Here is a 25537-nt window from a genome sequence, read left to right on the forward strand (position 1 = left end):
AATTTTTCCCTAACTTTTCCTCTAGCTTCCCTCAATTTTCCTCTACTTTTCCTCAATATTTCTCCTTTTTTTCTCAATTTTTTCTCAACTTTTTCTCCATTTTTCCCCCATTTTTTCCCCAATTTTTTTTCAATTTTTCCCCATTTTTCCCCCAATTTTTTCCCAATTTTTCTCCAAATTTTCCCAATTTTTTCCCCAATTTTTTCCCAACTTTTTTCTATTTTCTCACCTCAATAGTGGGCAGTGTCCTGGCGGCCTCGGTGCTGTTCTCCCCCAGGATACTCCCGGCCGACCTCCCCTCACACTCATATCTGAACCTCATCCCTCGCTGTTTCGGCTGCTCCGTGATCACCAAGCGCGGTTTTTTCTCCAGCTGTTGTTTTTCCAGCTGTTTTTCCAGCTGTTTTCCCGTTTTTTCCTCTCTTTGGGGGCCCAGGGAGAGCCCCCGGAGGCTCCGGGCCAGGGGAGGCTCCCGGGGGGGCTCCGAGCCCCGAGGGATCAATTTGGGGAAAGGTTTGGGGGGCTCGGGTTGGAAACCGTCCTCCAGCATCACCTCCTCCAGGATGGCTGCGGGAAAAATGGGAGTATTGGGGGGAAAAATGGGGGTTTTGGGGGAAAAATGGGATTTTTGGGGGGTTAAATGGGGGTTTTGGGGGGGAAAATGGGATTTGGGGGGGGGGAAATGGAATTTTGGGGGGATTAAAATGGGGGTTTTTGGGGAAAAAATGGGATTTTAGGGGGTTAAATGGGGATTTTAGGGGGGTTAAATGGGACTTTTGGGGGTTAAATGGGATTTTAGGGGTTAAATGGGATTTTAGAGAGGGTTTGGGAGGGTTTTTTGGGGGGGAAATGGGATATTTGGGGGTTAAATGGGATTTTAGGGAGTTTGGGCTTTTTTTGGGGGGGAAAATGGGATTTTGGGGGTAAAATGGGATTTTTAGGGGGATGTGGGAGGATTTCTGGGAGGAAAAAGTTGAATTTCGGGGATTTGGGAGATTTTTTTGGGGGTTAAATGGGATTCTGGGGGGTTAAATGGAGTTTTTGGGGGGTTGGGGGGGTTTTTCGGGGTTAAATGGGATTTTCAGGGGGTTTGGGAGGGGCTTTGGGGAAAAAAAATGGGATTTTGGGGAGGGTTTTTGGGGGTAAAATGGGATTTTGGGGGGATTTCAGGCTCAAATCCCAAATCCAGGGGGGACCCCGTTGCTCCCCGTCCCTCCCACCCCAATTCCCACCTTGGGATGGGACCCGACCCCTCCCCAAATTCCCAAAATCCCAAAATTCCGAATCTCCAAATCCCAAAATCCCCAAATCCCCAAAATCCCAAATTCCCCCAAATCCTCGCGGCTCCAGGATCCCGAAATTCCCGGGAAAATTCGGCGAAGGTCCCGAATCGCTGCGGCTCCACTCACCCAAATCATCTGGAAAAACGGGAAAAAAATGGGAAAAACGGGAAAAAAACAGGAAAAATGGGGGGGAAATGGGGAAAAATGGGAAAAATGGGGGGAAAAATGGGGGGAAAAGTGGGAAAAATGAGGGGAAAAGAGGAAGAATGGGAAAAAACGGGGGAGAAATCAGGAAAAACATGGGAAAAAATAGGGAAAAAATGGGAAAATCGGGAAAAATGGGGGGAAACGGGGAAAAATGGGGGAAATGGGAAAAATGGGGGGAAATGGGAGGAAAAAAACGGGGAAAAACGGGAGAAAAAAGGGAAAAATGGGGGAAAACCGGGGAAAATGGGGGAAAACGGAGAAAACGGGGAAAGCCCGGGAAAAACAGGGAAAAAAACGGGGGAAAATGGGGAAAAACCGGGAAAAATGGGGGAAAAATGGGGAATAAACGGGGAAAATGGGGAAAAATGGGGGAAAACTGGGGAAAAAACGGGGAAAACGGGAGGAAAACGGGGAAAAAACTGGCAGAAATGAGGGGAAAACCAGAAAAAACGGGGAAAAATAGGAGAAAACGTGGGGGAAATGGGATAAAATGGGGAAAATAGGGAAAAAAACAGGTAAAAACGTGGGAAAAACGTGGGAAAATAGGGAAAAATGGGGGGAAAACTGGGAAAAACGGGGGAAAAACGATCCTGGGAGGGAACACCGGGAGGGAACACCGGGAGGGGACACCGGGAGGGGACACCGGGAGGGGACACCGGGAGGGGACACCGGACACCGGTGGCGGGTGTTTACCTGTGCCCGGCGCTCCGTGAGCCATCGCCAGCCCGGGCTCCTGCACGGCCGCTCCTACCGGGGACACCGGCACCGGGATCAGCACCGGGAGCCGCCCCCCGGGGACACCGGCACCGGGATCAGCACCGGGACCCGCCCCCCGGGGACACCGGCACCGGGACCCGCCCGCCCCCCCGAGCCCCGGGACCCCCCCCGGGAGGTGCCGGTTGTGTCACCGGGGGGAATCCCCGGTTCCGGTTCCCCCCGGTTCTCCCGGTTCCGGGTTCCCCCCGGGGCGGGGCCGCGCTCACCGAGGGGCAGCGCCATGTCCCGGTCCCGGAGCGGGTCTCGGGGGTCCCGGGGGTCCCGGAGCCGCTCCCGCCGCCGCCCCCCGAGGCCGCGCCGCCGCCGGACCTGGAAATCCCCGCGCGGGCCGCGCCGCCATTGGCTGGGGCCGCCGTGACGTCACCACCGGGGGCGGGGTCGGGGAAACCCCCACCGGGAGCGCACCGCGCTGCCATTGGCTGAGAGTGTGGGTGACGTCACTGAGCGGAACACCCCCGGGGTGGGCGCTGAGGGCGGGGCGCGCTCCCATTGGCTGAGCCTGGTTTAGTGGGCGGGGCGGGGAAACCCCCTCCCGCCGGGGGCGTGCCGCGCTGCTATTGGTGGATAAATCGATGACATCACTAAGAAGGCGTGGCTTATTGCGTTTCCCGCCCCTCCCTCGAAGTCACGTTGGCGCTGTCCCCGCCCTCACGGAAATCTCGCGAGAGCGGCGCGAGAGGCGGCGCAGCAAAGATGGCGGCGCCGGGGACGGAGGCGGCGGCGGGGCCCGGAGCGGGCCCGGGACACGGACAGGGACACGGACAGGGACACGGACAGGGACACGGACAGGGACACGGACAGGGACACGGACAGGGACAGGTCCGGGGGGGAGAAACCGGAACGGGGAACGGGAAACGGGAGAGGGGCGGGGAACGGGGAACCGGGAACCGGGAGCAGGGATGAGGGACCGGCGTGAGGGGACGGGGGTGAGGGATGAGGGGATGAGGGACAGGGGCCGGAACCGGGAACGGGGACAGGGATGAGGGATGAGGGACGGGGACAAGGGACAGGGATGAGGGACGGAGACCGGGAATCGGGAACGAGAGCAGGGACAGGGAGTGGGGGACAGGGAATGGGGCACAGGGAAGGAAAACCGGGAACGGGGACAGGGGACAGGGATGGGGGACAAGGGACAGGGAACCGGGAATAGGAACCGGGAGCAGGGACAGGGAATGAGGGACAGGGCCAAGGAACGGGCCAAGGTCCGGGGTCAAAGCCGGGGGCCGGGACAGGGTCAGGAAACGGCACCGGGAGGGGGAACGGGGCTGGGCCGGATGGGCAAAAAGGAACCGGGACCGGGATTAGGACCAGGAAAAGAACCGGGAAAGGAACCGGGAACAGTTCAGTGACTGGGAAGGGACCGGGAAATAAAGCAGGAAAGGTTTGGTGGCCTGGAAGGGACTGGGATGGATTTGGTGACTGGAAAGGATTTGGGAAGGGTTCGGTGAGCAGGAAGGGTCCAGGAAAGGTTCGGTGACTGGGAAAGGTCCGGGAAGGGACCAGGAAGGGTTCGGTGACTGGGAAAGGTCCGGGAAGGGACCAGGAAAGGTTCGGTGACTGGGAAAGGGACTGGGAAGGGACTGGGAAGGGTTCGGTGACTGGGAAAGGTCCGGGAAGGGACCAGGAAGGGTTCGGTGACTGGGAAAGAAACTGGAAATGGTTCAGTGACCGGAAAGGGTCCGGGAAAGGTTTGGTTAGTGGAAGGGAAGTGGGAAAGGAACTGGGAAGTATTTGGTGACTGGGAAGGGACCGGGAAATAAACCAGGAAAGGTTTGATGACCTGGAAGGGACTGGGAAGGGTTTGTTGACCAGGAAGGGGCTGGGATGGATTTGGTGACCGGGAAAGGAACTGGGAATGGTTTGGTGACTGGGAAGGGTTTGGTGTCCAGGCAGGGACTGGGAAAGGTTTGGGAAGAGTTTTGGGTGATCGGGAAGGGTTTGGTGACCAGGGAAGGGTTCAGTGACTGGGAAAGGAACTTGGAAAGGTTTGGTGACCGGGAGGGGAACCGGGATGGGACCAGGAAGGGACCAGGAAAGGTTTGGTGATCGGGAAGGGTCTGAGAAGGGTTCAGTGACCAGGAAGGGTCTGGGATGGATTTGGTGACCAGGAAAGGAACCAGGAAGGGTTCGGTGGTTGGGAAAGGAACGGGGAAGGTTCAGTGACTGGGAAAGGACCAGGAAGGGACTGGGAAGGGTCCAGGAAGGGTTCAGGGGCCGGGAAGGATCTGGGAAGGGAGCAGAAAAGGTTCAGTGACTGGGAAGGGACTGGAAAGGGACCAGGGATGGATTCAGTGACTGGGAAAGGGACTGGGAAGGGTTTGGTGATTGGGAAGGGACCAGGAAAGGGACCGGGAAGGGTTCAGTGACTGGGAAAGGAGCAGGGAAGGGACCGGGAAGGGTTCAGTGACTGGGAAAGGACCAGGAAAGGGACTGGGAAGGGTTCAGTGACTGGGAAAGGGACTGGGAAGGGACTGGGAAGGGTTCAGTGACTGGGAAAGGACCAGGAAAGGGACCGGGAAGGGTTCAGTGACTGGGAAAGGAGCAGGGAAGGGACCGGGAAGGGTTCAGTGGCTGGGAAAGGACCAGGAAAGGGACTGGGAAGGGTTCAGTGGCTGGGAAAGGAGCAGGGAAGGGTCCGGGAAGGGTTCAGTGACTGGGAAAGGACCAGGAAAGGGACTGGGAAGGGTTCAGTGGCTGAGAAAGGACCAGGAAAGGGACTGGGAAGGGCTCAGTGACCAGAAAAGGAGCAGGGAAGGGTCCAGCTCCAGGCTGGATCAGTCCCAGTGCCCACACCTGGTCCCTGTGCCCCAGGTGAGCAGCAGCAGCAGCAGCAGCCCCAGCCCCGTGGGCAGCAGTGACAGTAACGGCGCTGCCGGGGGCGCCGAGCCCGACCGGGGACAGCAACAACAGCAACAGCAGCAGCAGCAACAGCAACAGCCGGCCCCAAACGCCTGGCAGGTCCTCAAGGGGGTCCTCTTCAGGTGAGAGGGGATGGGGACACCTGGGGTTGGGGTCGGGATTGGGATCACCCCAGGATTGGAATCAGGGTCACCCCAGGAATGGGATCAGGATTTGGATCAGGATCACCCTGGGATTGGGGTCAGGATCACCCCAGGATTGGGATCAGGATCACCCCAGGATTGGGGTCAGGATCACCCCAGGATTGGGGTCAGGATCACCCCAGGATTGGGGTCAGGATCACCCCAGGAATGGGATCAGGATTTGGACCAGGATCACCCTGGGATTGGGGTCGGGATCACCCCAGGAATGGGATTGGGATCACCCTGGGATTGGGATCACCCCGGGATTGGGATCAGAATCATCCCGGGATTATTATTGGGATCACCCCAGGATTGAGGTCAGGATCACCCCAAGGATGGGAACAGAGTCACCTTGGGGTTCTGATTGGGATCACCCCAGGATTGGGATTGGGATCACCCCAGGAATGGGATTGGGATCACTCCAGAATTGGGATCAGGATCATCCCAGGATTGGGATTGGGATTGGGGTCACCCCGGGGTTGGGATCAGGATCACTCCGGGATTGGGATAAGGATTGAAATCACACTGGGATTGGGATTGGAATCCCCCCAGGACTGGGACTACCCCAGAATTTCCTCCAGCAACCCCAAATCCTGGGATTGGGATCACTTTTGGGACCAGGATCATCCCAGAACCCCAAATCCCGGGATTAGGATCATCCCAGGACCCCAAACCCTGGGATTGGGATCATTCCAGAACCCCAAATCCTGGGATTGGGATCACTTTTGGGACCAGGATCATCCCAGAACCCCAAATCCTGGGATTGGGATCATCCCAGGACCCCAAACCCTGGGATTGGGATCATCCCAGGACCCCAAACCCTGGGATTGGGATCATCCCAGGACCCCAAACCCTGGGATTAGGATCACCTTTAGGACCAGGATCATTCCAGAACCCCAGATCCTGGGATTTGGATCACTTTTGGGACCAGGATCATTCCAGAACCCCAAATCCTGGGATTGGGATCATCCCAGGATCCCAAATCCTGGGATTAGGATCACCTTTAGGACCAGGATCATCCCAGAACCCCAAATCCTGGGATTGGGATCACCCTTGGGACCAGGATCATCCCAGGACCCCAAACCCTGGGATAACTCTGGAATTGGGATCACCCCAGGACTGGGATCCCCCCAGGATCATCCTGAGACCCCAAAACCCGGGATAACTCTGGGATTGGGATCAGGATCACTCTGGGATTGGGATAAGGATTGGGATTGGGATCCCCTCAGGACTGTGAGCACCCCAAATCCAGGGATTAGGATCATCCCAGGGCCCCAAACCTCAGGATTGGGATAATCCCAGGTCCCCAAAGCCTGGGATCACTCTGGGATTGGGATCAGAATCATTCTGGGATTGGAATAAGAATTGGGATTGGGATCCCCCCAGGACTGGGATTACCCCAGAACCCCAAATCCTGGGACTGGGATCATCCCAGGACCCCAAATCCCGGGATTAGGATAATCCCAGGACCCCAAATTCCAGGATTAGGATCATCCCAGGACCCCAAAACCCGGGATAATTCTGGATTGGGATCAGAATTAATCTGGGATTGGGATAAGGTTTAGGATCACTTTGGGATTGGGATAATTTTGGGTTTGGGATCAGAATTGGGGTCACTTTGGGATTGGGATAATTTTGGGATTGGGATTCTCTCCAGGACTGGGATCACCCCAGGATTTACTCCAGGACCCCCAAATTCTGGGATTGGGATCATCCCAGGACCCCAAATCTTGGGATAATTTTGGGATCAGGATCATCCCAGGACTGGGATCCTTTCAGGGATAATTTTGGGATCAGGATCCCCCCAAGTTTCTTCCCAAAAATTCCCAAAAATTCCCCAGAATTCCCAAGAATTCCCGAGTTTCTTCCTGGTCCAAAGGTTGGATTTGGGAGGGGCCAAGAAAAAGGGGAGGAGAATCCTGAAATTCCCTTAAAAAATCAGGAATTTTTTGGGGGGAAAATGGAATTTTTGGGAGCAGGAATTGTGGGATAAAAGGATTTTTTGGGGTGTTCCCAAAGAATTTGGGGGAATTCACGGGAAAAGGGGATTTTTGGGAAGAAAAAGTAGTAAAAAAAAAAGGGGGTTTGGGAATGAGGGATGTTTGGGAAGGGAAGTTTTTGAGGAAAAAAGGATTTTTGGGAGGGAAAATCCATTAAAAGGGGGATTTTTTGGGGAAGAAAAAATCCTTGGGAAGGGTTTTTCTGGAGAAAAGAGGAATTTTGAGAGGGAAAATCCATAAAAGGGGATTTTTTTGGGAAGGAAAAATCCTTGGGAAGGGTTTTTCTGGAGAAAAGAGGAATTTAGGGAGGAAAAATTTATTAAAAGGGGGTTTTTGGGAAGAAAAAATCGTTGGGAAGGAGAATTTGTGGGAAAAAGAGGAATTTTAGGAGAGAAAATCCATAAAAAGGGGGATTTTTGGGGAAGAAAAAATTCTTAGGACAGTTTGTGGAGAAAAGGAGAATTTTGGGAGGAAAAATCAATTTAAAAAAGGGAGATTTTTGAGAAGGAGAAAGACAAATCCACGGGGAGTAAAAAAAAAAAAAACCCGCCTGGAAAAATCTGTGGGAATTTTTATGAAAAAAAAAAAAAAAAATCACAACAAGTTCCTGAGGGGAAAAAAAAAAAAAAAAAAATTAATGATAAGCCAAATTCATATTTTACAGAAAAAAAACCCCCAAAATCTGAGAAAAATCTGGGAAAAATCTGATTTTTTTGGGAACGATTTCACTGATAATTTCACGGGAAGAAAGAAGATGATACCGCCAAAATCCCCAAAGGTTTTTTATTGGATTTTTGGGATTTTTTTTCCAGGATTTTCATCATCTGGGCCATTTCCAGCTGGTTCCGGAGGGGCCCGAGCCCCCAGGAGCCCAACAGCCCCGGGGGGAGCCCCCGCAGCCCCAGCAGGAACCTCTTCCCCAAGGACACGCTCATGGTGAGCCTGGAAATGGGAATTGGGGGATTGGGGGGGTTTGGGGTTAAATCTGAAATTTGGGGGGGATTTTGGGGTCAAATCCCAGATTTTGGGGGGGATTTTGGGTCAAATCCCAGATTTTTTGGGGAATTTGGGGTCAAATCCCAGATTTTGGGGTCAAATCCCAGATTTTGGAAGGGATTTGGGGCTCAGATCCTGAATTTTGGGGGATTTGGGGTCAGATCCCAGATTTTGGGGGGGATTTTGGGTCAAATCCCAGATTTTGGGGGGGATTTTGGGTCAAATCCCAGATTTTTTGGGGAATTTGGCGTCAAATCCCAGATTTTGGGGTCAAATCCCAGATTTTGGAAGGGATTTGGGGCTCAGATCCTGAATTTTGGGGGGATTTGGGGTCAGATCCCAGATTTTGGGGGAGATTTTGGGGTGGGGTCTCAAATCTGGGGGGGGATTCTGGGGTCAAATCCCAAATCTGGGGGAGATTTTAGGGTCAAATCCCTAAAATTTTGGGATTCTGGAGTCAGATCCTGGATTTTGGGGTCAAATCCCAGATTTTGGGGGGTATTTAGGGTCAGGTCTTGGATTTTGGGGGGGATTTTGGGGTCAGATCCCAAATCTGGGGGGGATTTGGGGTCTGATCCTGGAGCTGGGAGGGATTCGGGGCTCAGATCCTGGATTTTATGGGGGATTTTGGGGTCTGGTCCAAAATCTGGGGGGGGGTTTGGGGTCAAATCCCAGATTTTGGGGGGATTTTGAGGTCAAATCCCAAATCTGGGAGGGATTTTGGGATCATAACCTGAATTTGGGAGGGACTCCAGGCTTGGATCATGAATTTGGGGGGATTTTGGGGTCAGATCCCAAATCTGGGGAGATTTTGGGGTCAGGTCCTGGACTTGGGGGGGGATTTTGGGGTCTGGTCCCAAATCTGGGGGGGATTGGGGGTCAAATCCCAGATTTTGGGGGGGATTTTGGAGTTGAATCCTGAATTTTGGTGGAATTCCAGGCTTGGATCCTGAATCTGGGAGGGATTCTGGGGTCAGATCCTGGATTTTGAAGGGGTTCCAGGGTTAAATCCCAAATCCCAGATGCCAAATCCCAAACCCCACTAATTTTGGGATTTATTCCCCAGGATCTCTACGTTTACATCTCGGAGCACGAGCACTTCATGGATTTACCCCAAACCCCATTAATTTTTGGGATTTTTTCCCCCAAACCCCATTAATTTTGGGTTTATTCCTATATAATTTATACATTTACACATCCCAAACCCCCAATACCATTATTTTTTTTTTACTTTTTCCCCCAAACCCCATTAATTTTGTATTTATTCCCCAGGATTTATACATTTACATTTCAGAACACGAGCACTTCACGGATTTACCCCAAACCCCATTAATTTTGGGTTTATTCCTATATAATTTACACATTTACACATCCCAAACCCCCAATACCGTTAATTTTTTGGGATTTTTCCCCCAAACCCCATTAATTTTGTATTTTTTCCCCAGGATCTCTACGTTTACATCTCAGACCACAAGCACTTCATGGATTTACCCCAAACACCAAATCCCAAATCCAAAATCCCAAACCCCATTAATTTTTTGGGCTGAATTCTCAGGATTTTTGCCATTACAGACTCCAAACCCCATTAATTTTGGGATTTTTTCCCCCAAACCCCACTAATTTTGTATTTATTTTTACAGGATTTATACGTTTACATCTCGGAGCACGAGCACTTCACGGATTTACCCCAAACCCCATTAAATTTTGGGATTTTTCCCCCCAAACCCCATTAATTTAGTGTTTATTTTTACAGGATCTCTACGTTTACATCTCGGAGCACGAGCACTTCACGGATTTACCCCAAACCCCATTAATTTTTTGGGCTGAATTTTCAGGATTTTTGCCATTACAGACTCCAAACCCCATTAATTTTGGGATTTTTCCCCCCAAACCCCATTAATTTAGTGTTTATTTTTACAGGATTTATACGTTTACATCTCGGAGCACGAGCACTTCACGGAGTTCAACGTGAGCTCGGCGCTGTTCTGGCAGAAACGGGACCTGGTTTACGGGGACTGGACCAGCGGGGAGAACTCCGACGGCTGCTACGAGCACTTCGGGGAGCTCGACATCTCACAGGTGGCAATTTGGGGGATTTTTTGAGATTTTTGGGAATTTTGGGAAGTTTTTGAGGGAATTTGGGGGGTCCTGGGATGTTCCTTGGGGGATTTTGGGGTCGGGAAAAGGGGATTTGGGGTCTGGAAAAAGGAATTCCAGTGGCTGCCACGAGCACTTCGGGGAGCTCGACATCTCACAGGTGAGAATTTTGGGGGATTCTTGGGAATTTTGGGAAGTTTTGAGATTTTTGGAATGTTTCTGAGGGGTTTTGGGATGTTTCTAAGGGGATTTGGGGTCAAGAAAAGGGAATTCCAGCAGGTGCCATGAACATTTTGGGGAGGTCAACATCTCACAGGTGGGAATTTGGGATTTCCAGGGGATTTTTGGGAATTTTGGGAAGTTTTTGAGGGGTTTTCAGACGTTTCTGAGGGAATTTGGGGTCAAGAAAAGGGGGTTTGGGGTCAGGAAAAGGGAATTTCAGCAAATGCTATGAGCGCTTTGGGGAGGTCAACATGTCTCAGGTGGGGATTTTTTTGAATTTTGGGGCATTTTGGGGATTTGGGGGAATTTTGGGAACTTTTTGAGGGGTTTGGGGATTTTCTGAAGGGATTTTGGGGTCTGGGAATGGGATTTTGGGGTCTGGGAATGGGGATTTGGGGTCTGGAATAAAGAACTCTGATGGGTGTTAGGAGCACTTCGGGGAGCTCGACATCTCACAGGTGAGAATTTTGGGAATTTTTGAGATTTTTTGGGATTTTTGGGAGTTCTAGGATCTTCCTGAGGGAATTTGGGGGGTCCTGGGACGTTTCTAAGAGGATTTAGGGTTGAGAAAAGGGAATTTTGGGGTCAATAAAGGGAACTCGGGTGGGTGTTACGAGCATTTTGGGGAGCTCGACATCTCACAGGTGACAATTTGGGATTTTTGGGAATTTTTGAGATTTTTTTAAGGGATTTTGGGGTCTGGGAATGGGGATTTGGGGACTGGACCAGTGGGGAGAACTCAGATGGGTGTTACGAGCACTTCGGGGAGCTCAACATCTCACAGGTGAGAATTTTGGGGGATTTTTGGGAATTTTTGAGATTTTTGGGAATTTTGGGAAGTTTTTGAGGGGATTTGGGACGTTTCTGAGGGGATTTGGGGTCAAGAAAAAGGAATTCCAGTGGCTGCCGTGAGCATTTTGGGGAGGTCATCGTCTCACAGGTGACAATTTGGGGGATTTTTGAGATTTTTGGGATTTTTTTGAGATTTTTGGGATCTTCCTGAGGGATTTTGGGGTCTGGGAATGGGGATTTAGGGTCTGGGAAAGGGGATTTGGGATTGAGAAAAGGGAATTCCAAAAGCTGCCACGAGCACTTTGGGGAGCTCAACATCTCACAGGTGGGAATTTGGGAGATTTGGGGTTTTTTTGGGGGGATTTTGGGGAATTTTGGGAACTTTTTGAGGGGTTTTGGGATTTTTTTAAGGGATTTTGGGGTCTGGGAATGGGGATTTGGGGACTGGACCAGCGGGGAGAACTCTGACGGCTGCTACGAGCACTTCGGGGAGCTCGACATCTCACAGGTGGCAATTTGGGATTTTTAGGATGTTCCTGAGGGATTTTGGGATGTTCTTCAGAGGTTTTGGGATTTTCTGAAGGGGTTTTGGGGATCCTGGGATGATTCTGACAGAATTTAGGGTCAGGAAAAGGGAATTCCGACGGTTGGCACGAATGTTTTGGGGAGGTGAGCATGTCCCAGGTAAGAATTTTGGAGAATTCTGGGGTTTTTTTGGGAATTCCAGGGGATTTTGGGATTTTCCTGAGGGGTTTTGGGGGGTCCTGGGATGTTTCTGAGGGGATTTAGGGTCAGGGAAAGGGGATTTGGGGTCGGGAAAAGGGGATTTGGGGTAGGGAAAAGGGAATTCCAAAAGCTGCCACGAGCACTTTGGGGAGCTCGACATCTCACAGGTGAGAATTTGGGATTTTTTGGGAATTTTTGGGATTTTTTTAAGGGATTTTGGGAAGTTTTTGAGGGGTTTTGGGACGTTTCTGAAGGGATTTGGGGTCAGGAAAAGGGAGTTCTGATGGGTGTTATGAGCACTTCGGGGAGCTCGACATCTCACAGGTGGGAATTTGGGATTTCCAGGGGATTTTTGGGAATTTTGGGATGTTTCTGAGGGGATTTAGGGTCAAGAAAAGGGGATTTGGGGTCTGGAAAAAGGAATTCCAGTGGCTGGCATGAGCATTTTGGGGAGCTCCACATCTCCCATTTGGGGATTTTGGGGATTTTGGGGATTTTGGGGGATTTTTGGGGATTTTTGGGGATTTTGGGGAATTTTGGGAACTTTTTGAGGGGTTTTGGGATTTTCTGAAGGGATTTTGGGGTCTGGGAATGGGGATTTGGGTTTGGGAAAAGGAAATTCCAGAAGATGCTATGAGCATTTTGGGGAGCTCCACATCTCACAGGTGAGAATTGGGGGATTTTTGAGATTTTTGGGAATTTTGGGAGCTTTTTGAGGGAATTTGGGGGTTCCTGGGACGTTTCTAAGAGGATTTAGGGTTGAGAAAAGGGGATTTTGGGGTCAATAAAGGGAACTCGGGTGGGTGTTACGAGCATTTTGGGGAGCTCGACATCTCACAGGTGAGATTTGGGATTTTTGGGAATTTTTGAGATTTTTTTAAGGGATTTTGGGGTCTGGGAATGGGGATTTGGGGACTGGACCAGTGGGGAGAACTCAGATGGGTGTTACGAGCACTTCGGGGAGCTCGACATCTCACAGGTGAGAATTTTGGGGAATTTTTGGGAATTTTTGAGATTTTTGGGAATTTTGGGAAGTTTTTGAGGGGATTTGGGACGTTTCTGAGGGGATTTGGGGTCAAGAAAAAGGAATTCCAGTGGCTGCCGTGAGCATTTTGGGGAGGTCATCGTCTCACAGGTGACAATTTGGGGGATTTTTGAGATTTTTGGGATTTTTTTTGAGATTTTTGGGATCTTCCTGAGGGATTTTGGGGTCTGGGAATGGGGATTTAGAGTCAGGGAAAGGGGATTTGGGATTGAGAAAAGGGAATTCCAAAAGCTGCCACGAGCACTTTGGGGAGCTCGACATCTCACAGGTGAGAATTTGGGAGATTTGGGGTTTTTTTGGGGGGATTTTGGGGAATTTTGGGAACTTTTTGAGGGGTTTTGGGATTTTTTTAAGGGATTTTGGGGTCTGGGAATGGGGATTTGGGGACTGGACCAGCGGGGAGAACTCTGACGGCTGCTACGAGCACTTCGGGGAGCTCGACATCTCACAGGTGGCAATTTGGGATTTTTAGGATGTTCCTGAGGGATTTTGGGATGTTCTTCAGAGGTTTTAGGATTTTCTGAAGGGGTTTTGGGGATCCTGGGATGATTCTGACGGAATTTAGGGTCAGGAAAAGGGAATTCCGACGGTTGGCACGAATGTTTTGGGGAGGTGAGCATGTCCCAGGTAAGAATTTTGGAGAATTCTGGGGTTTTTTTGGGAATTCCAGGGGATTTTGGGATTTTCCTGAGGGGTTTTGGGGGGTCCTGGGATGTTTCTGAGGGGATTTAGGGTCAGGAAAAGGGGATTTGGAGTCGGGAAAAGGGGATTTGGGGTCGGGAAAAGGGAATTCCAAAAGCTGCCACGAGCACTTTGGGGAGCTCGACATCTCACAGGTGAGAATTTGGAATTTTTTGGGAATTTTTGGGATTTTTTTTAAGGGATTTTGGGAAGTTTTTGAGGGGTTTTGGGACGTTTCTGAAGGGAATTTGGGGTCAGGAAAAGGGAGTTCTGATGGGTGTTATGAGCACTTAGGGGGGCTCGACATCTCACAGGTGGGAATTTGGGATTTCCAGGGGATTTTTGGGAATTTTGGGATGTTTCTGAGGGGATTTAGGGTCAAGAAAAGGGGATTTGGGGTCTGGAAAAAGGAATTCCAAAAGCTGCCACGAGCACTCTGAGGAGCTCAACATCTCCCAGGTGAGAATTTTGGGAAATTCAGGAGATTTCAGGAATTCTGGGATTTTTCTGGGGGTTTTCCTCAGGTTTTCCCAAGATTTTTTCAGGTTTTTTTCTTGGATTTTCTCACAGTTTTTTTCCCAAGGTTTTCCTGAGATTTTTTCGGGGTTTTTCCTGTTTTTTCCTGCGATTTTTCCGGGTTTTTTTTCAGCGATTTTCCTGAGATTTTTCTGTTATTTTTCCCGGGATTTTCCAGGTTTTTTTCCGGTTTTTTTCTGGGATTTTCTTGTGGTTTTTCCCAAGGTTTTCCTGAGATTTTTTTTAGGGTTTTTCCTGCGATTTTTTGGGGTTTTTTTTCAGGATTTTTCCTAGAATTTTTCCACTTTTTTTTCAAGGTTTTTTCCTGGGTTTTTTCCACAGTTTTTACTGAGATTTTTTGGGGGTTTTTTCAGGGTTTTTCCTGAGATTTTTGGGGTTTTTTCAGGGTTTTTTCTGAGATTTTTTTTGGGTTTTTTTTCAGGGTTTTTCCTGAGATTTTTACGGGTTTTTTTACTGAGATTTTTTGGGGGTTTTTTTCAGGGTTTTTCCTGAGATTTTTTGGGGGGGTTTTTTTCAGGGTTTTTCCTGGGATTTTTCCAGGGCCTTTTCAGGTTTTTTTCTTGAATTTTTCTGGCGTTTTCCCTGAGATTTTTGCATTTTTTTTTTTTTCATGTTTTTTCCTGGGGTTTTTCTTGATTTTTTTGAGGTTTTTTTTTCAGGATTTTTCCTGGAATTTTTCCAGGGTTTTTCCTGAGATTTTTTTTGTGTTTTGTTTTTTTTTTTATTCTGAGTTTTTCCTGAGATTTTTTTTTTTGTGTTTTTTTTTTCAGCGATTTTCCTGGAATTTTTTTTTATTTTTTCCAGGATTTTTCCTGGAATTTTCCCAGGATTTTTCCCAAATTTTCCCCAAATTTTCCCCACAATTTCCCCACAATTTCCCCACAATTTCCCCAACCTCTCCCATGATTTTTAACCCTTTTTTCTCCCCCCAGAGCGTGCAGAGGAACGGCTCCATTTACGTCCACGTTTATTTCACCAAGAGCGGCTTCCACCCCGACCCGCGGCAGAAGAGCCTCTACCGGCGCCTGGCCACCGTCCACACCTCCAGGAGTAGGAAATTCCCAAGAATTTTTGGGATTTTCTGGGAATTTTGGGGATTTTCTGGGATTTTCTAGGAGTTTCTGGGAGTTTCTGGGTCTTTGGGTTCGGAATTTCCGCAGGGAATGGGGTTGGGATCAGCCCTGGGAGCCTCTGTGGGTGCTCCAGGAGTTTGGGATTCCCATCAATTCCTGGGAATTCCCATCAATTCCCAGTAATTCAATTCCCATCAATTCCCAACAATTCCCAAGAATTCAATTCCCAATAATTCAATTCCCAACAATTCAATTCCCATCAAATCCCATCAATTCCCAATAATTCGATTCCCAATAATTCAATTCCCATCAATTCAATTCAATTCCCAATAATTCAATTCCCATCAATTCAATTCCCATCAATTCCCATCAATTCCCATCAATTCCCAATAATTCGATTCCCAATAATTCGATTCCCAATAATTCAATTCCCAATAATTCAATTCCCATCAAATCCCATCAATTCCCAATAATTCAATTCCCATCAATTCAATTCCCATCAATTCAATTCAATTTCCAATAATTCAATTCCCATCAATTCAATTCCCATCAATTCCCAATAATTCAATTCCCATCAATTCCTGGAAATTCCCATCAATTCAATTCCCAATAATTCAATTCCCATCAATTCAATTCCCAATAATTCAATTTCCATCAATTCAATTCCCATCAATTCCCAATAATTTCTGGGTCTTTGGGTTCCAAATTTCCCCAGGAAAGGCCCCAAATCCCTCAGGAATTGGGTTGGGATCGACCCCAAGAGCCTCTGTTGGTGCCTGGTCACCGTCCACACCTCCAGGAGTAGGAAATTCCCGAGGATTTCTGGGAATTTTGGGGAATTTCTGGGATTTTCTGGGAATTTCGGGGGATTTTTTGGGGAATTTATGGGTTTTTTTTTTGGAATTTCTGGGTCTTTGGGTTCCAAATTTACCCAGGAAAGGTGTCATGGGAACCTCTGTTGGTGCACAGCTCCAGGAGTAGGAAATTCCCAACAATTTTTGGGAATTTTTGGGATTTTCTGGGGATTTCTGGGAATTTCTGGGATTTTTTTGGGGGATTTCTGGGTCTTTGGGTTCCAAATTTCCCCAGGAAAGGCCCCAAATCCCTCAGGAATGTTCCCATTCCCACCAGGAATTCCTTCTCCAGATCCCAAATATTTTGGGATCAGCCCCTTTCCCACCTGGAATTCCCAATTCCCACTTGAAATTCCCAATTTTCCAGCCCCAAATCCTTCAGGAATTTCCTCAGGACCCAAATTCTCACCTGGAATTCCCAATTCCCACTTGAAATTCCCAATTTTCACCTGGAATTCCCAATTTTCCAACCCCAAATCCCTTGGGAACAACCTCAGGATCCCAATTCCCACCTGGAATTCCCAATTTTCACCTGGAATTCCCAATTTTCACCTGGAATTTCCAATTTTCCAGCCCCAAAATCCCTCAGGATCCAATTCCCACCTGGAAATTCCCAATTTTCCAACCCCAAATTCCCCAGGAATGGCCTCAAGATCCCAATTTTCCAAAAGTAATTCCCAATTTTCCAAAAGAAATTCCCAATTTTCCAAAAGAAATCCCCAATTTTCACCTGGAATTCTCAGTTTTCACCTGGAATTCCCAATTTTCCAAAAGAAATTCCCAATTTTCCAGCCCCAAAATCCCTCAGAATCCCAATTTTCACCAGGAATTCCCAATTTTCACCCGGAATTCCCAATTTTCCAACCCCAAATTCCCCAGGAATGTCCTCAAGATCCCAATTCCCACCAGGAATTCCCAATTTTCACCTGGAATTCCCAATTTTCCAAAAGAAATTCCCAATTTTCCAAAAGAAATTCCCGTTTTTATTTAAATTTCAGTCATTTTATGGGTTGAAATCCCCAATTTTTTCCCCAATTTCTGAGTTTTCCATTTTTTCCCCCTCCCACAATCCCAATTTTTTTTTTATTTTTGTAATTCCCAAATCCCAGGAAAAAAAATCCGGGATAATAAAAGAATTTTTGGGAATTTTTAATGAAAAAAAGAGCTGAAAAATCTGATTTTTTTTTCCCTTTTTTTATTGTCAGTGATCAATAAATACAAACGGAGGCGATTCCAGAAAACCAAAAATCTCCTGACGGGGGAGACGGAGGCGGATCCCGAAATGATCAAGGTGAGAATTCCCAAATTTGGGATTTTTTGGGGAATTTTTTGGGATTTTGGGGGATTTTTTTGTTATTATTTTTTGGTGATTTTTGGGGATTTTTTTAAAATTATTTTTAGAAGTTTTAGGGGATTTTTTGGGGTTTTTTTCTGGGATTTTTGGGGGATTTTTTGGGGAATTTTGGGGGATTTTTTTGGGATTTTGGGGGGATTTTTTTGTTATTTTTCGGTGATTTTTGGGGATTTTTTTAAAAATTATTTTTAGAAATTTTGGGGTTTTTTTGGGTTTTTTTCTGGGATTTTTTGGGGATTTTTCTGGGAATTTTGGGGGATTTTTTTGGGATTTTGGGGGGATTTTTTTGTTATTTTTTTTGGTGATTTTGGGGATTTTTTAAAAATTATTTTTAGAAGTTTTAGGGGATTTTTTGGGATTTTTTTTTAATTTTAGGGGATTTTTTTGTGATTTGGAGGGATTTTTTGGGGATTTTTTTTTAATTTTGGGGGGATTTTTTTTGATTTTTTTTTTTGGATTTTGGGGGAGGATTTTTTTGGGAATTTTTTTTTAAATTTTTTGGGGGATTTTTTTTTATTTTTTTTTTTCTTTTGGGGATTTTTTTATTTTATTATTTTGAGGGGAGTCTTTGGATTTTGGGGGGATTTTTGGAGGATTTCTTTTTTAATTTTTGGGGAATTTTTTTAATTTTTTTTTTAATTTATTTTGGAGGATTTTGGGGGGGGATTTTTTGGGGATTTTGGGAGGATTTTTTTTGGCTGAATTCTCTGTTTTTCCTGAAATTTGGTGACAATTCCTGGATTTTTTTCCTTTTTCCTTTCCAGAGGGCCGAGGATTTCGGTCCCGTCGAGGTGATTTCCCACTGGCACCCGAACCTGACCATCAACATGGTGGATGACCACACGCCCTGGGTCAGGGGCAGCGTGCCCCCACCCCTGGATCAGTGTAAGAACCTGAAATTCTGTGTTTTCCCAAAAAAAATCCTGGAAAAAACGAGAATTTTCCATAAAAAACCCAAAAATTCCCATTAAAAACGGAGCCAGTTTGGGGTTCTGGGGCTCCAGTTCATCCCAGTTCATTCCTGGGGTCAGGGGCAGGTTCCCCCACCCCTGGATCAGTGTGAGAACCTGAAATTCTGTGTTTTCCCAAAAAAATCCCGGAAAAAATGAGAATTTCCCATGAAAAACCCAAAAATTCCCATTAAAAACGGGGCCGGTTTGGGGTTCTGGGGCTCCAGTTCATCCCAGTTCATCCCAGTTCATCCCAGTTCACTCCCAGTGTCCCCCCACCCCTGGATCAGTGTGAGTAAAAGGAATTTTGTGTTTTCCCAAAAAAATCCCGGAAAAAATGGGAATTTTCCATAAAAAACCCAAAAATTCCCATTAAAAACGGGGCCGGTTTGGGGTTCCATTTTTTTCCCATTTTTTTCCCATTTTTTTCCCGTTTTTTCCCATTTTTCCCCCCATTTTTTTTCCCCTTTTTTCCTCCCCTTTTTCCCCCCATTTTTCCCCCATTTCCCCCCCATTTTTCCCCCCATTTTCCCCAATTTTTCCCCCAATTTTCCCCAATTTTCCCCCCAATTTTCCCCATTTCTTCCCCTTTTCCCCATTCCAAACCCCATTTTCCCATTCCCAACACCATTTTTTCCCATTTTTCCCCATTTTTTCCCCATTTCCCCATCCCCAACCCCAAATTTTTCTCATTTTTTCCCATTTTTTTCCCCCTTTTTCCCCATCCCACCTCCCTCACCCGCCTCTAACTGAATTTTTCTCCCCTCCCAGACGTGAAATTCGACGCGCTGAGCGGGGACTATTTCCCCATCCTTTATTTCAACGATTACTGGAACCTGCAGCGGGATTATTTCCCCATCAACGAGAGCCTGCGGCGCCTCCCGTTCCGTCTGTCCTTCTGCCCCCTGTCCCTGTGGCGCTGGCAGCTCTACGCCGCCCAGAGCTCGCGCTCCCCCTGGAACTTCCTGGGGGAGGATCTCTACGAGCAGTCTGATGAGGAGCAGGACTCTGTCAAGGTGAGAATTCCCAAATTTTCCCCAATTTTTTCTGATTTTTCCCTGATTTTCTATGATTTTTCCTCAATTTTTTACGATTTTTTTTCAAATTTTTTACGATTTTTTTCCAATTTTTTCTGCAATTTTCCCCAATATTTTCCCTGAATTTCTGGGATTTTTAAAGCGATTTATTGTGAATTTTTTTCTGAATTTTTCGAGGATTTTTCTCTGATTTTTCCCTGATTTTTCTATAATTTTTCCTGATTTTTCGCGGTTTTTCCCCAATTTTTGCCGATTTTTCGCGGTTTTTCTCCAATTTTTCGCGAATTTTTGCTGATTTTTTTCCCCGATTTTTTCTCATTTTTTCGGTATTTTTTAGAGGTTTAGTGCAGATTTTTCCCCCAATTTTTCTGGGATTTTTCCCTAATTTTTCCCGATTTTTCCCGATTTTTCGCGGTTTTTCCCAATTTTTCCCGATTTTTTGCGGTTTTCCCCGATTTTTCGCGAATTTTTGCTGATTTTTTTTTCCCGATTTTTCCCGATTTTTTCTGGGATTTTTTTAAGAGGTTTGGTGCAGATTGTTCTCAATTTTTTCCAGGATTTTTCTCTAATTTTTCCCAAATTTTCCCGATTTTTTCCGATTTTTCCCTGATTTTTCCCGATTTTTTCCTGATTTTTTTCTCAATTTTTCTGGGATTTTTTAGAGGTTTGGTGCAGATTTTTTTCCCCAATTTTTCTGGTTTTTTCCAGGATTTTTCCCTAATTTTTCCCATTTTTCCCCATTGCAGGTGGCCCTTCTGGAGACGAACCCGTACCTGCTGGCGCTGACCATCGTGGTGTCCATCGTGCACAGCGTCTTCGAGTTCCTGGCCTTCAAAAACGGTGACAATTCCCAAATTATTCCCAAATTTTTACCAAATTTTTCCCAATTTTTCCCAATTTTTCCCAATTTTTCCCCAATTTTTCCCCAATTTTTCCCCAATTTTTCCCCAATTTTTCCCAAATTTTCCCCAAATTTTCCCCAAATTTTTCCCAAATTTTTTCCCAATTTTCCCCAATTTTTCCCAATTTTTCCCCAATTTTTCCCCAATTTTTCCCAATTTTTCCCAATTTTTCCCCAATTTTTCCCAATTTCTCCTAAATTTTTCCCCAAATTTTCCCCAATTTTTCCCCAATTTTTCCCAAATTTTTCCCCTCAATTTCCCCAATTTTCCCCAAATTTTCCCCAAATTTTTCCCCAAATTTTCCCCAAATTTTCCCCAAATTTTCCCCCAATTTTTCCCAATTTCCCCCAATTTTTCCCCAATTTTTCCCCAATTTTTCCCCAATTTTTCCCCAATTTTCCCCAAATTTTCCCCAAATTTTCCCCAAATTTTTCCCAAATTTTTCCCAAATTTTTTCCCAATTTTCCCCAATTTTTCCCAATTTTTCCCCAATTTTCCCCAAATTTTTCCCAAATTTTTCCCAAATTTTTCCCAAATTTTTTCCCAATTTTTCCCAATTTTTCCCCAATTTTCCCCAAATTTTCCCCAAATTTTCCCCAAATTTTTCCCAAATTTTTTCCCAATTTTCCCCAATTTTTCCCCAATTTTTCCCCAATTTTTCCCAATTTTTCCCCAATTTTTCCCAATTTCTCCTAAATTTTTCCCCAAATTTTCCCAAATTTTTCCCCAATTTTTCCCCAATTTTTCCCCTCAATTTCCCCAATTTTCCCCAAATTTTCCCCAAATTTTTCCCCATTTTTTCCCAATTTTCCCCTATTTTTCCCCAATTTTTCCCTAATTTTTCCCCAATTTTTCCCAAATTTTCCCCAAATTTTCCCTTTTCCCGCAGCTCCAGCTCAATTTCCCAGTTTTTTCCCGGTTTTTTATTGAGAATTTTTGGCTTTAAAGAGTCCCAAAATCTCCATTTTTCATCCTTTCCTTTCACTCTAAATGGGATTTTTTCCTCCCTAAAATGGGATTTTTTTCCCTCAAAAATGGCGCTTTTTTCACCCAAAATGAAATTTTTTCCCCCAAAAAATTGTAATTTTCTTCTTATAAAAATGGCTTTTTTTTCCAAAAAAAAAAGCTTCCCCCCCAAAAAAAATGCCCCAAAAATGTGATTTTTTTTTCCCCAAAAAAGCCATTTTTTCCCCCCCGAAAAAGGGTTTTTTCCCACAAAAACCCCATTTTTTCCCAAAAAAAAAGGTTTTTTTTTCCTAAAAAAATGTGATTTTTTTCGCCCCGAAAATTACCAAAAAATGCCATTTTTCCCCAAAAAAAAACCTAAAAAATGCAATTTTTCCCCCACAAAAAAACCAATTTTTCCCCCAAAAAATGAGCTTAAAAAAGTGATTTTTTTCCCCAAAAAACAACCCAAAAATATGATTTTTTTCCCCAAATTTCAGACATCCAGTTTATTCCCCCAAAATTGTTTTTTTTAACCCACAAAATGCGAATTTTTTTCCCAAAAAATGACCCAAAAAAATGCAATTTTTCCCTCAAAAATGGCATTTTTCCCCAAAAAAAGCGTGATTTTTTTTCCCCAAAAAATGTGATTTTTTCCCTAAAAATATGACCTGAAAAATGTGATATTTTTTCCCCAAAAATTACTTTTTCCCCCCTCAAAGAAAGTGATTATTCCCTCAAAAAAGCAATTTTTTCCCCTCAAAATGCCAATTTTTTCCCCAAAAAAATTACCCAAAAAAAGTGATTTTTTTTCCCTCAAAAAAGGCGATTTCCCCCCCCCCCAAAATCTGAGGTTTTCCTCCAAAAAATGCAAATTTGTCTCCCCAAAAATGACGCAAAAATATGATTTTTTTTCCCTTCAAAAAAGTGAATTTTTCCCAAAAAAAAGAGTTAATTTTTTCCCTCAAAAAAAATACCCAAAAATAAGATGTTTTCCCCCCAAAAAAAGAGATTTTTTCCCCCAAAAATGCCATTTTTCCCTTGAAAAATTGCGATTTTTCCCCCAGAAAAGTGCGACTTTTTTTCCCAAAAAAATTGTAATTTTTCCCCCAATAAAAGACCCAAAAAATGCGATTTTTCTCCCCTAAAAATGGCTTTTTTTTTTCAAAAAAAAGGTGATTTTTCCCCAAAAAAAAAAAAATCAAAAAAATGTGATTTTTTCCCAAAAAATGACCAAAAAATTCAGTTTTTTTCCCCCCAATTTCAGACATCCAGTTGTGGAACAGCCGCAGTCCCTGGAGGGGCTGTCGGTGCTGAATTCCCCAAATCCCCTTTTCCCTCCATTCCTTCCATTCCCAACAATGGCATTTTTCCCCCCTCAAAAATGGGATTATTTTTTGCCCAAAAAAGGGATCTTTTCCCCCATTAAAAAAGGGATTTTCCCTTTAAAATTTGCCAAAAAAATCTGATTTTTTTTCCCCAAAAAATGGCTTTTTTTTCCCCCAAATAAAGCGATTTTTCCTCCAAAAAAAGGTGATTTTCCCCCCCAAAAATGTGACTTTTTCCCAAAAAAATTGAATTTTTTTTCCCAAAAAATGAGCCAAATATGTGATTTTTTCCCTCAAAAAGTGACCCAAAAAATGTGATTTTTTTCTCCCAAAAAAATGCAATTTTTTCCCCCGAAAATGACCCAAAAAATGCGATTTTTCCCCCCAAAATGGGATTTTTTTCCTCCAAAAAAGTGGGATTTTTTTCCCCAAAAAATATAATTTTTTTCCCTCAAAAAAATGGGATTTTTTCCTAATTTTTCCCATTTTTTTTCCCCCCAATTTTAGACATCCAGTTCTGGAACAGTCACAGTCCCTGGAGGGTCTGTCCGTGCTGAATTCCCCAAATCCCTTTTTCCCTCTATTCTGAAAATGGCATTTTCCCCCCAAGAAATGCAATTTTTTCCCAAAACAAAAGGGTTTTCTTCCCCAAAAAATGAGGGATTTTTCTCCCCCAAAATGCAATTTTTTTTTCCCCAAAAATGCAACTTTTTCCCAAAAAAAGGTGATTTTTTTCCCCCCAAAATCCATTTTTCCCCCAAAAAAAGCCATTTTTCCCTTGAAAAAATCGCTTTTCCCCTCCCCCAAAAAAAGTGATTTTTTCCCTCCAAAATTGGCATTTTCCCCTCCAAAAAAGGAGGTTTTTTCCTAAAAAAAGTGAATTTTTCCCCCAAAAAATTACTAAAAAATGTGATTTTTTTCCCTAAAAAAATACCATTTTTTCCCCAAAAAAAAATCAAAAAAATGTGATTTTTGACCCAAAAAATTCAATTTTTTTTCCCCCCAATTTCAGACATCCAGTTCTGGAACAGCCGGCAGTCCCTGGAGGGTTTGTCCGTTCGCTCGGTTTTCTTTGGCGTCTTCCAGTCGCTGGTGGTTCTGCTTTACATCCTGGACAACGAGACCAACGTGGTGGTTCAGCTCAGCGTCTTCGTGGGGCTCCTCATCGACCTCTGGAAGATCACCAAGGTCATGGATGTCAGGGTGAGCAGGGGGGGGAAATTGGGGGAAAATTCGGGAAAAGATTGGGGAAAATTGGAGAAAATTCAGGAAAAAAATGGGGAAAATTTGGGGAAAAATTGGGGAAAATTCAGGAAAAAATTGAGGAAGAAATGGGGGAGAAATGGGGGAAGAATTGGAAAAAATTGGGGGGAATTGGGGGAAATTTGGGGGAGAATTGGGGGAAAAATTGGGGAAAATTTGGGGAGAATTCAGGAAAAAAATGGGGAAAAAATGGGGGAGAATTGGGGAAAATTGGGGGGAATATTGGGGGAAATTTGGGGAAAAAATGGGGAAAAAATGGAGGAGAAATGGGGTAAAATTGGGAAAAAAATTCAGGAAAAAATTGGGGAAAAAATGGGGAAATTCAGGAAAAAATTGAAGAAGAAATGGGGGGGAATTCAGGAAAAAATGGGGAAAATTGGGGAAAATTCAGGAAAAAATTGGGGGAAAAATGGGGGAGAAATGGGGGAAGAATTGGAAAAAAATTGGGGGGAATTGGGGGAAATTTGGGGGAGAATTGGGGGAAAAATTGGGGAAAATTTGGGGAGAATTCAGGAAAAAAATGGGGAAAAAATGGGGGAGAATTGGGGAAAAATAGCGGAAAAATTGGGAGGGAAATGGGGTAAAATTCAGGAAAAATTGGGGAGAATTCAGGAAAAAATTGGGGAAAAATGGGGTAAAATTGGGGAAAAATTGGGGAAAAAATGGAGGAGAAATGGGGTAAAATTGGGAAAAAAATTCAGGAAAAAATTGGGGAAAAAATGGGGGGGAATTGGGGAAAATAGCGGAAAAATTGGGAGGGAAATGGGGTAAAATTCAGGAAAAATTGGGGAGAATTCAGGAAAAAATTGGGGAAAAATGGGGGGGAATAGGGAAAAAATTGGGGGGATATTGGGGAGAATTGGGGGAGAAATTGGGGGAAAATTGGGAGTAAAATAGGGAAAAAATTGGGGAAAATAGATAAAAAATTGAGGGGAAATAGGGAAAAAATTGGGGGGAAATAGAGGGAAAATTGGGGGAAAAATAGGGGAAAATTGGGGGAAAATTGGGAAAAAATTGGGGAAATTTCAGGAAAAAATTGGGGAAATTTCAGGAAAAAATTGGTGAAAAAATGGGAGAGAATTCAGGAAAAAATTAAGGAAAAAATGGGGGGAATTCAGGAAAAAATTAGGGAAAATTGGGAGAAATTCAGGGAAAAAATGGGGAAAAAATGGGGGGAAATTGAGGAAAAATGGGGGGAATATTGGGGAGAATTGGGGGAAATTTGGGGGGGAATTGGGGAAAAATTGGGGAAAAGTTGGGGAAAATAGAGGAAAATTTTGAGGGAAATTGGGAAAAAACTGGGGAGAATTCAGGAAGAAAATGGGGAAATTTGGGGAAAAGTTGGGGGAAAATTTGGGGAGAATTCAGGAAAAAAATGGGGGGAAATTGGGGGGAAAATTGGGAAAAAAATGAGGGGGAAATAGGGA

At 45.3% G+C, this 25537-nt stretch overlaps 2 protein-coding genes across 2 annotated transcripts in view; one reads left to right on the forward strand and one right to left on the reverse strand.

Annotated features, from left to right (window-relative positions):
* RELB (RELB proto-oncogene, NF-kB subunit) overlaps window positions 1-578 on the reverse strand; it is a 16324-nt gene extending 15746 nt beyond the window's left edge. The window contains exon 1 of the mRNA XM_083877244.1: window positions 230-578. Coding sequence (XP_083733370.1) covers window positions 230-550 — 321 coding nt within the window. The 5' untranslated portion in view covers window positions 551-578. The remainder of the gene's footprint in view (window positions 1-229) is intronic.
* Window positions 579-3166: 2588 nt separating this feature from the next.
* Window positions 3167-25537, forward strand: part of CLPTM1 (CLPTM1 regulator of GABA type A receptor forward trafficking) — a gene marked incomplete at both ends in the record, with an annotated part of 30253 nt that continues 7882 nt past the window's right edge. Inside the window, 10 exons of the mRNA XM_083877159.1 lie at window positions 3167-3193; window positions 5079-5248; window positions 8121-8244; window positions 10225-10383; window positions 15337-15454; window positions 17537-17622; window positions 18450-18570; window positions 19407-19651; window positions 20419-20512; window positions 23860-24050. Coding sequence (XP_083733285.1) covers window positions 3167-3193; window positions 5079-5248; window positions 8121-8244; window positions 10225-10383; window positions 15337-15454; window positions 17537-17622; window positions 18450-18570; window positions 19407-19651; window positions 20419-20512; window positions 23860-24050 — 1335 coding nt within the window. The remainder of the gene's footprint in view (window positions 3194-5078; window positions 5249-8120; window positions 8245-10224; window positions 10384-15336; window positions 15455-17536; window positions 17623-18449; window positions 18571-19406; window positions 19652-20418; window positions 20513-23859; window positions 24051-25537) is intronic.

The sequence above is a fragment of the Zosterops lateralis genome (genome assembly GCF_965231275.1).
Source record: "Zosterops lateralis genome assembly, chromosome: 23".
NCBI lineage: Eukaryota > Metazoa > Chordata > Aves > Passeriformes > Zosteropidae > Zosterops > Zosterops lateralis.